The sequence below is a fragment of the Pogona vitticeps genome, chromosome 1 (assembly GCF_051106095.1).
Source record: "Pogona vitticeps strain Pit_001003342236 chromosome 1, PviZW2.1, whole genome shotgun sequence".
Classification (NCBI taxonomy): Eukaryota; Metazoa; Chordata; class Lepidosauria; order Squamata; family Agamidae; genus Pogona; species Pogona vitticeps.
Genome location: NC_135783.1, coordinates 54102675 through 54116753, shown reverse-complemented (window position 1 = coordinate 54116753; position 14079 = coordinate 54102675). Strand labels below are relative to the sequence as shown.

Genomic DNA, 14079 nt, shown 5'->3' with positions numbered 1-14079 from the left:
ATTTCATGCTTATTTATATGCAACAATCACACTTTTCTCTGGGTCGATTTTTGTATTTGTGAGACCATTTTTTTCACATTACAGGACTACAATAGTTGCTGCTTTGTTTCATTATTTTTTAAACATAAAAGCAGAATGGGTTAGCTACAGCTGAGTGATCAATCTGCATGTTCTTCAGTGTATGCTTCACAAAAGGAGTTTTACAACTGTTGTGTTAAAACTGCAAAACTCCTGACATACAAAGCTTGTTCACATAATGGGAGAAATCTCATAGGTGAAACAAATTCTTGCCAGGTCATCTCAACAAAGATTTGGGGAGATTTCTTCCCGTGAGATTTATACTAAGCAAACCACTGGACTTCTAGATATTAGAGGTTCCATGCCTGGAAGCCCAAACATAACCAGTGTTAATTATGGAGTTAATAAAAAACATTTGAACACTTTGCATTATTATTATTTAGTAATAGTTTTTAGTTGTATTTATTTCAGAACCAAGGGCTGTATGTACATATTTCTAGGATTCCCCACCTCAAACTATTTGATCTTTTCACACATCTCTACCAGAACCTGTAAGCAACCAATCAGTCTGACCATCCCATCCATACATTGCTTAGTTTACAGCATATATTTGCATCAATTCTGTGTGGCTAACAAATGGGTTCATTTGAATAGGAATAAGGGTGCAATAAGAGTGCATGTAACTGCAGGCCTGCCAAAACTTCAAGTTAGATGAAAGTTGAAGCATCTGTTTCAGTTGTGTGCAACCATGCATATGGTGTTTATTACAACTCACTACATTTGTGTATCCTGCTTCTCAAACTCATTAAAGGGATTTTAGACCAATGTGGTGAGAATCCCAGAACAAGAGTAAAATGATTTTATTTTATTGCAAACAAACGACTAAAGTTAATTTCTCCACCTACTTTCTTTAGAGAAATAAATCAGCAGGCTAAGGAGACACACCCATCTGAGAACTAACATGATTAAAAATTAGATATAAAATGGGTGAATCACAATTTCATTTGTTTACAAAACGGTGGAGTTTACTACTACAAGCACACTAAATACACAGTATTTGGGGGGAAAAGGGTTACAGACACACAGCTAACTTCATATAGATCCCATTAGACAACTGAATTTACAACAAGTTTGTTTAATAAGAAATGGGCAGAGCCAGCTTTTTCAGAATCAAAATGCAGAACAAATGGAAAAGTTGATGTTGTCTACCTTCACAAGTTGAGCCTCTACAGATAAATGCAACCAGGTTTTACATGCACTCCACCTTCACTATTTAGCTTTAGGTTTGCTTTGCCCCTCTAAAATCCATTTGCCAAATTAAAAGAAAAAGAAAAACAAAAGCACACCCTAGTTTATTGCCAAGACTATTCTGATGTCCCTTCCCTCTTCCATACCTAGAAACTGCATAGAGAGGATGGAGTGGAAGATGGAGTGTAATGAGCATTATTTACATAGCTTTAATATTCATGGGGCAGAAAGAAAAAAAAAAGCCTGGTTGCAAACATTTCTGTTTTGATGACTCACGACTGTTTCTTAGAAATTTGGAAGGGGGCAGAGAAGAGAAAAACAAAACCTTTAATAAGAGGACACCAGATACAAAGCAACATTTTACTTTTGTTGTGGTAAAAAAAATCACATTTTACAGATAAAATGCAGAACCCTGAAATACTGACACATTCTCTTATCGTGCACAATGCTGAGGTTCTCTTAAGATTCACTTTAAAACTGCAATTAAAAATGTACAAAAAAAAAATCAAAACCCACAAAGCTTCTAAAAAAGGAACCTGCAGGCACTTCCTCTTGTGGAATGTTTAAAAAGTTAGCCTACTAAAGAAAACAGTCGACTTCTTGTGAAGGTTTTGAAGAAATATGGATCAGTTCATTTTATTTGGGAATTCAATAGTATCCTTGGTGATAATGCTGACTCCATGGCTTCTGACCCCAGAATTGCTGCAACAGAACAAAGACCGATGTAGTCAATATTGAGTCACATATGTACTTACTGCCTTAAAGGAATAGAATTATAAGGATTTTCTGATGCATCCAACAAAGAAAGGCAAACTTTTGCATAAAGGTTTCACTGCTAAAATGTGACATACATAGTCATACAGCAACTATGGTCAGTGATCAGAATTCAGTGATTTAACTCATATAGCATATGTAAATGTTTCCAACAGATTATCATTCTCTCAGCTATAAATACCCATGCACCACAAACTTCTACTCTGGAGTGTTGAGTAACCTTCTAGAACTGTTTTTGGGGATGATCACACCAGCTGCAGTGGCAAGGAAGAAAGGTCTGTGGTGCCTGTCCCACAATATAACCAGCATGGTAGTTCCCCCCCGCCCAAAAAAAATTATTACTGAAGATTTTTAAAAAATAACTCCTATGCCTGTTATTTTAAATTTACTTAGAAGCCACAATAATCTTATTCTCAAAAAATTCTTAAGAGCAGTAAATATTGCTACAATCTTGAAAAAGGCTACTTACACCCTGCTGCCACTGGTTGTAGCCCTGAGATTGATTTTTGTAACCACGATTGTTTCCCCTTCCTCTGAAGTTCTATAATAAAAGACCCAAATGTTATTGATTAACCATTTGACAAGCTATTAGCCAACAACTGATAAGACTCCCATCTGCTTTTCCTTAAAATTTCTGGCATCAAATTGCAAAGCGCAAGTCCAACTACAGCTATCAAGTTACAGACTACAACAGGATTCTCCACAAAGGTCACTACCAGTAAGTAGTTGTATACATGCTACAAAGCGCTGCTAATTATCATTCAAGAAGCATCAGACAAGCTGACTGACATAGCATATTCCACGTGCTTTTTTTAAAGCGAGCTGTTGATAGGCTGCAAGCAAAATATTACAAACAGCACTACTGCAATCCAATATTTGCTTGTCTTCATTTTAGGCTCATGCCTTCTCAACCTACGTCTATTACACTTTTCCATTCAACTTCAAAACCTTTAGCTTAGCAAGTGACCTGAGAAGATCTGACTCTGTTGAAGCTCAACAGAAGTCTTGTATATTCTCTGGGTGAGAAACAATAAAGTTTCCCATGCAAGAGGAGTGAAATAACAAGTATTTTTCATAAGCATTAGGAGCAGATTTATTCCCACGTTACTTTTAATGTAGCAAAGATTAGTAATTGGCAATAACAAATTCAAGATTCAGATATTACGCCATTTTTCTGGCTAAACTAATGCAAACCTGGTTATAGTTCCCTCTGTTGGGCATGCCACCTCTGTTGTAATTTCCTCTGTTTGAATAGCCACCACCGCCACCACCACCCCTGGCTGGAAAGACAGGCCCACGAGGATATGGATAGCCAATTGCTCCACCACTGCCACCTCCGCCTCCACGCTGTGGCATATTACCACCTCTTCTGTTGTATCCACCACGGTTTCCAGGGACTGTGGATGAGGAAAAAGAGTTTTGTGTCTACCCCACATCATCTTGTCATCATGCTTTAAATGTCTGTGTTTTGCTTCAGGCAAATAAAGCTCTGCCTGTTTCCTCTATTATTTAAGAAGAAAGAAAAGAGGGGAAACAGTTCAATATGGAGGCCAGAATTCAAATGCCAACTCAAAAGATGACGTGCTACATAGAAAGCAAAATGTGTCTAAGTCTCCCAAATGGAGGTTGTTTAAGATCTGTAGGGAGAAGGCAAATTCCACTCCTAAAAACTTATTTAACACCTCTCTAAGGGCGATGAGATTTAAACAGACACAACTTTCAAGCTTTTCACAGCTATAATGTCTAGTTATTCCTTGTTAAAAGGGAAATACCCATAGCTGATCAGTGGCATTCTCCCACAAAACCATGGCTTCAAATATTATTTTGTAAACACTACTCTGTTTGTCTGGGCCAAGCGATTATGGCTGTGACCCATTCCAGGACAGTGTGAAAACATTAAGAAACAAGGCCTAGCCACACACAGTATACCTCCTCCTCTGAAGTTGCCACGCATGTTAAATCCTCCACGTCCTCTTTGTCCACCTCTGTTAAACTGGTTTTTACCGCTCTTTTTATTACTTTTCTTTGAGCCAGTGTTCTGCTTTTTTTCTGGAGGAAGGGCTTTCTTGCTTTCTTCTTTGTACTGCTCAAGAAGCTTCTGAGCTTCTTCTTTCTGCAACTCTACGTAGATTATTTCATCAAAACATTCTGACACCTCTGGCAGAGTAAAGTTTCCTACAAGACAGAGAATCCAGACTATTCAGTATTTGTTTCTAAAGCAATTAGAACAAGCCAAAGTTCCCCTCCTATATAAAAGGAATATAAGACAAGTAATAGTAATGATCACGCAAGATGCTAAGAGCAAGATTTTTTAAAACTTGACAAATTCTCCCTATTAAGTTGCACTGGGAACACATGTCTGCTAAACATGTTTAGCTTAATTTTCTAGGGCACTTTATGCCAAGACAGCTTTGTGCATCTGCATGAAGCAATCATGACTGAGTAGTGTTAAGGGCTGCAGCAGAGGGAACACAATATAGTGTTGTCTTACAAAGTTACAGAAGTCTTCCAGTTTTTTAAAGAGGCATTAACTGTTTTAAGGCAAGAAATTTTGAATCTTTAGATTTTACATTATTCCTTTAAACAGATACTCAACATCCTAGAACACAGTATAGATTATGTTCCATGCCTTTCATTTTGAGCACTGCATGCTCTGGAAGATCTTTTCCCTCCACCTCTGCCTTCTTTTGTGTTCTTTGCTTGTAGTCTTCATCTTTTGGGCAAACAACAACTGCTTTGCGCTGGAAGCCTGCAAACAGGCACATTTTTCTCCTCTGCGCAGCTGCAGACACATTTGTCTGAAAAAAATGCAGTAACTTACTACACGTAGCTGTCATTGTTAGAGCTAAGTTAAATTAGTGTGCTTAGATTTCACCTCCACATGTATAATGCATTGAAGATTACAAGTAGAAGGAAGTTATGTACATGTTAGGCCCTAAATTCTAGGGTAATCATTCTCCCCAACTGCAAATATATTATATTATTGATCATAAGGGCTGTAACATCAGCATTACATCTCAAATATATATTGCATTTCCCATTCAAATTTACAACACCCATCCCCTATACAAACTGCATCTTAACTTCATTTTGTAACACAAAGAACTGCGGGCCCCCATACCTGATCCAGAATAAAGTTTCGTTTCTTTCGAGCAGCAATCTCAATGAACTTGCCAAGACACTGTGGTGCTCTCTGCAACAGTGTATTAAGTTTTCCAGTATCTGCCATTTGCCGCTTAAAACCTGCAACCTATTTTTTAAAAAAGGTTAACCAAAATTCATTGCCATAATTTATCTTGATTTTTCACTGCTTTCTTCCATTAACAAGTCCATTTAAGTTCAAAAAGAATCAAACTCTTGAAATAAAGCTATTTTAGTTAATCTTAGCCACCTGATATCAAGCTCTAATAATTAAATATGCCAGTCCAATTCACACCATAATTTGGAGACCAGCTTTCCTTCACACAGTTCCATTCTCAAGCAGCCTGTTTTTAGGGTTTTGTTTTTGTAAACAGACCCTTACCAAATGATAGACTGGCAAGCAAATACCATACAAGACTCTTTCACCTGAAAAGCCTAGAACTTAAGATCTGATCAGGCTTGATTAATTTTTAATTCAGAATTCCCATACAGCAATTTAAATGAACCATATATAATAAGGGACAGTTTTGAAACCCTGTGGCACATATTTTTAGCAGGTCCATCAAATAAAAAAGGGTCTTGAAATGTGTTAAACTAGTAAGTTTCATCGCTAGAAATGCAAAGTATCTAAAACATTACCAAGTATGTTAGGCCGCAAATTTAAACAGAAAATACTTAAGACTGTGCTGAAACTTAACCTGTTGCTGCAAAGAAAACATACCATCATTTTGTCCATAATAGTATTAGTTCCAAGAATGTTATACTTCCCAGGGTTTTCTCCTGCATGTTTGGTAACCCATGTAGTCTTCCCAGCTCCAGGCAAACCAATCATCATTATTACCTAATGACAGTACAGATACAATTCTCATTAAATTAGACCTCAAAGAATTTACAGAAGCAGACAAACTTCTCATTTGCAATATTTTACAAACTTTTTTAGTACTGAGGGCACAATGTATCCAAGTAACATTTAAATGCCAGAGGTTCCAAAAAGGTAAATACTAGTTATCATGTTTTATCTTTTATGGCAAAGTACAAGTGGGCTTTTACTTACTTCACAATCTTTCTTGTGTTCTGGCCCCTTAGGTCCTCTTACTCTATTTTCCAGGGGAACATTCTGGATAAAAGTATATCCCTCTAGTATGGGGAAGTACGGCTCATCCTTCTGGCCGAAGTTGAATTCAACAGCACAGTTATGGCACAGGACATGTGGGAAAATGGGTCTTTCAGAGAGAACCTCTTTACTGATCTTAAAAGCAACTCCAAGTTCCTGACCATTCTTTGTGTAAGAGAGCTCCACTTCATCACCATCAAAATTCTATTGTAAAAAACATATTTTGTATTAACACAATAGCAATTCTTAAGTTCACACATTAGAAAAATAAATTTTGAGTTTCTGAACTAAACTTGCAGTACAGATTTAAAAACAAGAAAATCGTAGAGCACTATACTAAAAGCAGAAGTATGAACAATAAACACATAATCCAAATAATACAAAAAACCAAGGACTTACAGCAAAACATCCAATCACGTCGTTTTCATCGAATTTCTCACCAAAATCTTCAATCTCACAATTGCATGCCTTTATTCCTTTCATGGAGTATCCATAAGAAAATTCTTCCTCACCTGATAAATATAAACAATTGATATTTTCAAAGTGTGGGTCACCTAGCAGCTGATCAGTTACTTAATTCATTTTTTCACCTCAGTGCTTAAACTAGACAGGCAAAACCCATAACTTGCCTCCCACCAAACAGATAGGCTCTTTATAATGCTGTTCCAGTCTCTGACCCACTACTAGTACACAGTATTAACACAGCCTCTGGGTACTCCTGAACTGGGCTCCCAAACCAGATAATGTGTGAACCTAAGTGTTATTAAAAATATTTGTTAAAGAATTTGACGCCACTGTTGTTTGACTCCAAAAAGCATAGCTCTCCGCTTACAATAGTAGCATGTCAGATATGTTACATGGAGGCTAAAACAAAACATATCTAACGTATTTTTGTGCACATATATTAACACAAAGATGCATTTAATTGATCAGATTTTTCAAGTTTCTCCATGTATCTTGTGTTGCCTGTATCATAATAACTGTCAGCAAGCCTGCAGCAGCTATTAACATAATTTCAATGTAACAACTGAAAGCATATTACAATAAAAGCATATCCCACTGAAATACAAATACAGGATATCTCCCTAACTACAGGATCATAACCAAAGTTTCACTTATCCACTGTTTGCTACAGCCTCATATACAACACAGAATGGTGCTCCCTTGTGGCCTTTCTCCTGCCCCCTTGTATGTTATATAAAGTGTTTCCTGTGATCTGTGGTTTCAGGCATCCACAGCAGATCATAGAACCAATCCCCTGTGGATACAAGGGCCCACTGTATAGTTTTAAAAGTCTACATTTCTGTTTTCTATTATGCTTCCAAAGAAACACCTGTATCAACATGGAGAAAAATCCTTACCAAGCAACATTCCGCTTGTGTTTAGTGACCAGCCAACTCTCACTTCATGTATATCAATGTCTTTTGTGTATAGGTGCTTGACAGGAATCTTTTCAGTTACCTGTTTTTTAAAAGACATTTTAGGCAGAACTATAGCTATAACAACAGAAAAAAAATGAAGGCTTGCAACGATTTAAGGAAATATACCAAATTCATCTTGGCTTGAAAGACCAGTGAAAGAAAATAAATGAATAATAAGGCACCAAATGATGTTTCTATTCCTAGTAGTTGTGCCCTTGCCCAGGATACTACCCTTTCCATATTTCACCAACTTCTGTGGTCACTGATCATTCATAGACCTCACTCAGATATACAGTGCTTTTTAAAGGGAATTAAAAAAAAATTCCTGAGAACCAAGCCTAGCAATGTCCCCCTCCCTCTTTTGCATGAATAGTGCTCTTCTGGGTACATAAGGATCCACATATTGAGAACAAATTTTATATAGTAACATATTTTAGATTGCCTCTTACTGCCACTTTACACTAAAATAGTGAAGTTCAGAGATTTAATGGGAAAAAAAAACAGCTTTTTATACATTAAAATTTCCCATCTAATCTTGCTATGTACAGTACTCAGAACCATTTCAAACCTGTGATAAACTTTATTCTTTTTTACTCTAAGCTGTTTTCCATTATTTTACACACACTACTGGCAAGCAACTGCACTCAGTAACTATGCAGCTCACCTTCATCTCAAAGCAGACTTTTCCTTTGGAAACACCATAGGATGCACGCCCTCCAGCCCAGAGAAAGGCAAAACTTTCCATAGTCAACGAGGAAGCACTAAACCGGTCTCTTGAAATTTTAAAATGTAGATCACAGTTATCTGTGCCCCCAAAAAAGAAAACCCATGGTTGAAAATTGTTCTGAGACATTCCAACATATACACAACATCTACAAATACAGCTACATAACTCCATTTAGTTTAAACATCCGTTTTTAGGACATGGCGCTCTCTACTTTCTGTTTTGAAAAAAAGATAATGAATCACTGTCATATCATAACGAAGCCACTTTTTCTTTTACAAAGCAATTCAACCTAAGAAATAAAACCAACATTAGCCATTTTGGTCAAGGTGGCTCTTTTTACTTGCCTCAAGCTGCTTTATTTGTATAGATGACTGCTTTAAAACAGGGCCACATGAAAACTACATTAGCATGTGACAGATTTCAAAATGGTCCTTGTTAACTAATCAAGACTTTCAAAATCTCAACAATGTAACAACAGAAACAAAAATGCAAATAAAAGAATGAGCTTCTTGCCTGGCTGACTGTCTCAATCATTTGCTTCCCAGCTTCAACATCCTTTACAGCTGGCTTTGACTACCTCTTTCCCCAGCTGATTATTTCTGAAAATCTAGTAGAAACCTTGCTCTTTAATTAAGAAATAGATTTTTACATGTATTTGCTCCCAGCCTACAGGTCGCAAGCCAGAATGAATGCATAAACATCTTCACTCTCTTACATCTGTACTTTGCATGCAGCTCTTCTTTGCACCCAGGTGGTTATATCTCAGGCTTAACTCAAAAAAGTAGATCCCACAATCCTGAAGCAGCTGCTTCAAAACACTCATTGTAATCTAATGCTCTTCAAAGTTTAGGCTTGCATCAAACTCTGTAATAATGTACAACACTGCTTTGAAAACCTTTCAAAATGATGTGTCAAGATACTACACGTCTCAGTGCTATAGAAGTCATAGAGGGGAAAAACCACCATAACTGGATATGTTTATTTAGAATATTTTACCCCCTTTCTAAGTATGCCAAAAATTAATCCAAGTGCTGCACCAAGTAGCTCACTATCATGTAACAGACAAAAAAGTGGATCAATGACAAGTAGCAGTTGATGAGCGCTCAAAAGAACTGTTGAGGATTTGGTTCTCTTGCTTTGACTCCATATTAATTTGAATACTTTTCATCTAGTAGGTTTTCCCTGCAAAGCAGGACTTTATTCAATAAATCTTCTCTTTTAACTACAAGAAAACCCTTCCTTTTAAAAATCATGCTGTTCAGTTTTCGATTATTCTAGCAACACTGACATCACTCTGTGTGATCCTGTGAGAGAGACACTGCCCACTGAACAATGTATAATGGTGGAATTTTCCACATTTGTTCATGGAAGTTTCATTTCTAAAATTGGATTTGGCATATGTTGTAACACACCTGCTGGTATTATATGCATTCAATTTAGGAAAATTCCAAAGTTTTTTCCCCCCAGAAAGAAACACCAACATATTTCTTATCCTGGAATATGAACAGCCTATTTTTATTTGCATTAAGCTTCTATTGATATATTATAATTTTTTTTGTTTTCTTAAGCATTTATAAACATTCTCAGATGAAACCCAAATAAAGGTTTAAGACTTCTTTACCTGTTACAGCCACACTCATACCCTTACTTGTTAAGGAGTGGGACACACTGCTTTCAAGTGATGTGTGTGTGTGTGTAAGTCAGTGTTCAAAGTATGCTGCTTTAAATTTTTCTCATCAATATATTTTTGATCAGTTATTTTTAACGCAGATATTTATGAAACATGGAAAAAGTCACCTCACTTCTTTCCTTGACCTGTACTGGTGGACAAAGGTCAAAGCTCCCTGGCACTGTAAATTATACGAGACATCAAGTAAATGAAGTTTACAGTGTCAATGTAGTGCCTTTGTGACTTCCTTTTTCAATGTCTGAAAAGTCAAATGATGAACTACAGTGGAAACTGTACCTCAGCTGTGGCAATATGTACATAGTCTTCAATGTATTTCTGTAGCCTTACTTATCAAAGTATACTTTTTACTTACAAGTATCAAGACAAACCACAGTGTCATCAAAGTGTTCATCCTCCTCTTCAACAGGTGGCTGTGGAGATTTGGCCCTGTACAATTAAAAAAAACAATTGAATTCACCAATGAAAACATTTTCCAATTATGGTGTACAAAATCAGGCAGTAGAATAAATTACCTGCTATATTTATTCTCTTCAATATATTCAAAATATCCTCGACCATGGTCTTCACGTGGCCTTTTCACTCCCCTTTTTTTCTCACCAGGTTTTTGTTCAGTTTTAGCGTCTTATTTTTTTTGCAAAAGGAAAAACAGAGTACGTTGGAAACAATACAACTAAAAGATCTAAAACCAAGACATCCTGCTCCTGGAACATTTACACGGGATTGCCACCCACATTCATCAAAACGTCTGTCTTCCAGCGCACTAACAACCATCGTGCGCAGGTACCATCTGCCGCTTTCCACTGCCTACCTAGCCCCAGGCTCAACAGCTAAGCCTCCAAGAGGCCGCCAATCCCGCCGATCGACCGCGAGCGCCGCAGGGCTCAGAGGGCACCAGGTTACCGAAGCGCGGCGCGCGGCCTAGGCCGAAAAGGATTCCCTCCGCCCTCGTGGTATTCACTATTTGAACTCGAGCCCGCAAAGCACCGCGAGCGGATGTGACGCAATCGGCACCAACGTCCCCTCACGCGTTCCACAGCGCGCCCCAGCGGCTCCTGCGTGCCGCCCCTCCCCCCCTCCGCACGCGCCCCCTCCTCACGACGCTCGCGAAATGGCGCAGGCGCCCCTCCCCCGCCGGGACACGCGGCTCGCCAGGCCTGGAAACCCCCGGAGACAAGCCTTCGCCACCAACGCCAGCACCGAGGCGGGAGGGGGAGGGAGAACGAAGGGAAGGAAGGAAGGAAGATGGCGGCGCGCCCGGGCCCTTTTCCTCAGCTACCAACCGCCGCCCATCCGGGCCCCACACACTACTCACCCCCAGAGCGAGCAGGGCCCCCGGCTTTTTGCTGTGGCTGCTGGGCGGGTGAAGCCTGCTTAGCGCCTGGCTGGCCCGAGGGCGCGGGAGTGGACCCGGAGGCCTCCGAGGCGGCGGGGGCGGCGGCCTTCCCGGGCACCTCCTTTGCCGCGGCGCCATGGCCGTTGGCATTCCCGGGACTGGAGGTGGGGGCGGCGGCGGCGGGGGCCGTAGGAGCAGCTGAGGCGGTCGCCTCTTCCTCCTCATCCTCTCCCTCTTGGAAACCCTGGTCGTCGCCGTTCTCGTCGTCCTCGAGATCCTCGCCCCCCTCTTCGTCGCCGGCAGCCACCCCCTCGCCGTTCTCCTCGCCCAATTCCATGTTTTCTTCCTCCTCCTCTTCCCCTTGGCAGCCGCCGAATTCGTCGTCGTCGTCGCAGGCCGCGGCCTGGTCGGGCCCTCCGCGGCCCGACAGCTGCTCCGGATCGCCCCCGCTACCAGGAGCGGCCTCCCCCATTTCTTCGGCGTTGCCGTTCCCGGGCTCGACGCCGGTGAGGCCTCCCCCGCCGGCCTCCTCCTGGTTGAGCGCGGCCTGGAGCCGCTCCATGAGTTCGGCCTTGAGGCCCTTATCAGACAGGCGCCGCTTCTTCAGCTCCTCCTTGAGCTCCGAAACCTTCAACTTTTTGACGTTCACCGGCGAGCAGCTCATGGCGGCAGCGGCGACGGTAAGGGCTCGATGCGGTCTGGGCGTAGGTGGCTCCGCTTCGTGTGGCTGCGGCAGCTGCAGAAAGGGACCCGCCTGGCGCCAAATCCTTTCACCAAGGCTCGCGAGGCAGGGACGGTGAGCGCGCCTCACGGGCTCGAGCACGCAAGGCGGTGCTGCTCTTTCCCCGCCCCAGCTGCGCGCCATATAGCTCCCCGCCCCTCCCACCTCCTATTACCGTAAGTATCCGATTTGGCGCAGCACGAGTCGCTAGTGAGATCCGAACTTGGCTTGTGTGTTAGTTCGCGACATATTTGGTGCGCAAATCAAGGCAACCTAAGAAGTGCGTGCGATCTATCAGAATCTCATGTACTGTACTTGGAAATGTGTGGACTGCACTAACTGCTGAATATCATCCTCAGCTTGGGTATAATATGCTGGGGATATACTGCACACTTATGGCGCATCACTAGGGCAGTGGTTCTTAACCTTTTTGAAAGAAACGCCCCCTTGAGCCATTGAGGAAGTTATCATCGCCCCCCTCGCCATGGTGATGATATCTTATTTATTTATTTATTTATTTATTTATTTATTTATTTATTTATTTATTTATTTATTTATTTATTTATTACACTTAAATCCGAATGACCCCTGGGGAAAAATTCAATTCCAAGAAAATGAAATGCCCCCAAAAAGTAACATTTAATGATTTAGTTGCAAGCGAATTTTAAGACGCAAAAAGAAATATAAAAATTGCATAAAAACAAACTGCAATGCAGGAACTAAAAATTTCAAGACAAAAACTCTGAAACTAAATTAAGATTGGAGGAAAATATATATTCATACACACTGTAAAAAGGCTGCAGCCATCCTCACAGGTTTGGCGTGCTCCAGCGTCCCCCTACTGCCCCCCTTCTGCTCCAGCGCCCCCATGCCGCCCCTTTTCATTCTACTGCCCCCCTGAAAAATGAAATCGCCCCCTGGGGGGCATTATCACCCACGTTAAGAACCACTGCACTAGGGCACGAGCAAAGGATTAAATGGTCCGTCTGCTGATCGTGTGCTTTAGTTGCACATGCATGTGTACACACACACAGACGTGTTGCTTTAGCAGGTCCAGACAACTAGGAAAGGATGCCAAGTACTGGCTAAATGTATGGACACTGTGTCTTGATGCTACCTTATACAGACCCTTGTGCTGCACTTAAAAACAATTGTACTTTTTAAAATCAAGGTTGACTCATTCTTCCGAGGTCGGTAAAATGAGTACCCAGCTTGCTGGGGGCGCAATGTGTAGCCTGTATAATTAAATTTGTAAACCGCCCGGAGAGTGCTTGTAGCGCTCTGGGGCGGTATATAAGTCCAAAAAAAAAAAAAAACCTACCTGCACCTGGGGCTTATTTCTGCCTAAATACCTATAGGTTTATAGACCGAGGTATTCTTGTAACAAAAAAGAAAAAAGAATTCACAACAGAATGAGACAGCCTGTGTGAAGATTATGGGGTGATTTAAAGTGATATGAATACTTGTTTGTTTAACTTCTATATCACCCTATCAGTGTGAACACTCTGGGTGGTTCACAACCCATCAAACGTAATTACAGTCATATAAAAACCCCCACAAAATGCAATAACTGCAACAGAACCAGTAAAGACCTTGTGTCTAACTAAATCAACAAAACCTGCATTTAAATAAGTTAAACAAATTTAAACATCCCAGGTAAATCAATAAAATACTAGTAAAAGGCAGCTTTATACAGTTTGGTTTTAATTAACTTCCTGAAAATGAGAGGGTTGGCGCCTGACACACAACTGTAGGAAACTTATTCCAGAGGGAAGGGGCCATAACTGAGAAAGCACACTTCCTGGCATTAGCTTTTTGGCCTCCTTAGGTGTCACATTTTTTCTTCTTCCTCAAAGTAAAAAAGGGAAAGAGGAAGAAAAGACATTGCTGAC

At 40.5% G+C, this 14079-nt stretch overlaps 1 protein-coding gene across 1 annotated transcript; it reads right to left on the bottom strand.

The window, feature by feature from the left end:
* Window positions 1-862: 862 nt before the first annotated feature.
* On the bottom strand, window positions 863-12275 carry HNRNPU (heterogeneous nuclear ribonucleoprotein U). The gene is made up of 14 exons (XM_072992893.2): window positions 11446-12275; window positions 10646-10754; window positions 10486-10559; window positions 8381-8520; window positions 7657-7756; window positions 6695-6807; window positions 6236-6499; window positions 5903-6022; window positions 5162-5290; window positions 4670-4838; window positions 3970-4215; window positions 3235-3437; window positions 2510-2581; window positions 863-1968 (listed from the first exon to the last, which is right to left on the bottom strand). The coding sequence occupies exons 1-14, from the start codon at window positions 12128-12130 to the stop codon at window positions 1915-1917; spliced, it is 2478 nt and encodes an 825-aa protein (XP_072848994.1). The 5' UTR covers window positions 12131-12275; the 3' UTR covers window positions 863-1914.
* Window positions 12276-14079: the final 1804 nt, after the last annotated feature.

What these genes read in the sequence shown, in the direction of transcription:
- HNRNPU (XM_072992893.2), bottom strand. Translation starts at nt 12,130, where the DNA reads ATGAGCTGCTCGCCGGTGAACGTCAAAAAGTTGAAGGTTTCGGAGCTC. An exon ending in TGCAGTGCTCAAAATGAAAG is followed by an intron (nt 4,216 to 4,669) that starts GCATGGAACATA and finishes TCTGTCTTGTAG; the next exon opens with GAAACTTTACTCTGCCAGAG. An exon ending in ACAGAGGGAACTATAACCAG is followed by an intron (nt 2,582 to 3,234) that starts GTTTGCATTAGT and finishes CTTTTATTATAG; the next exon opens with AACTTCAGAGGAAGGGGAAA.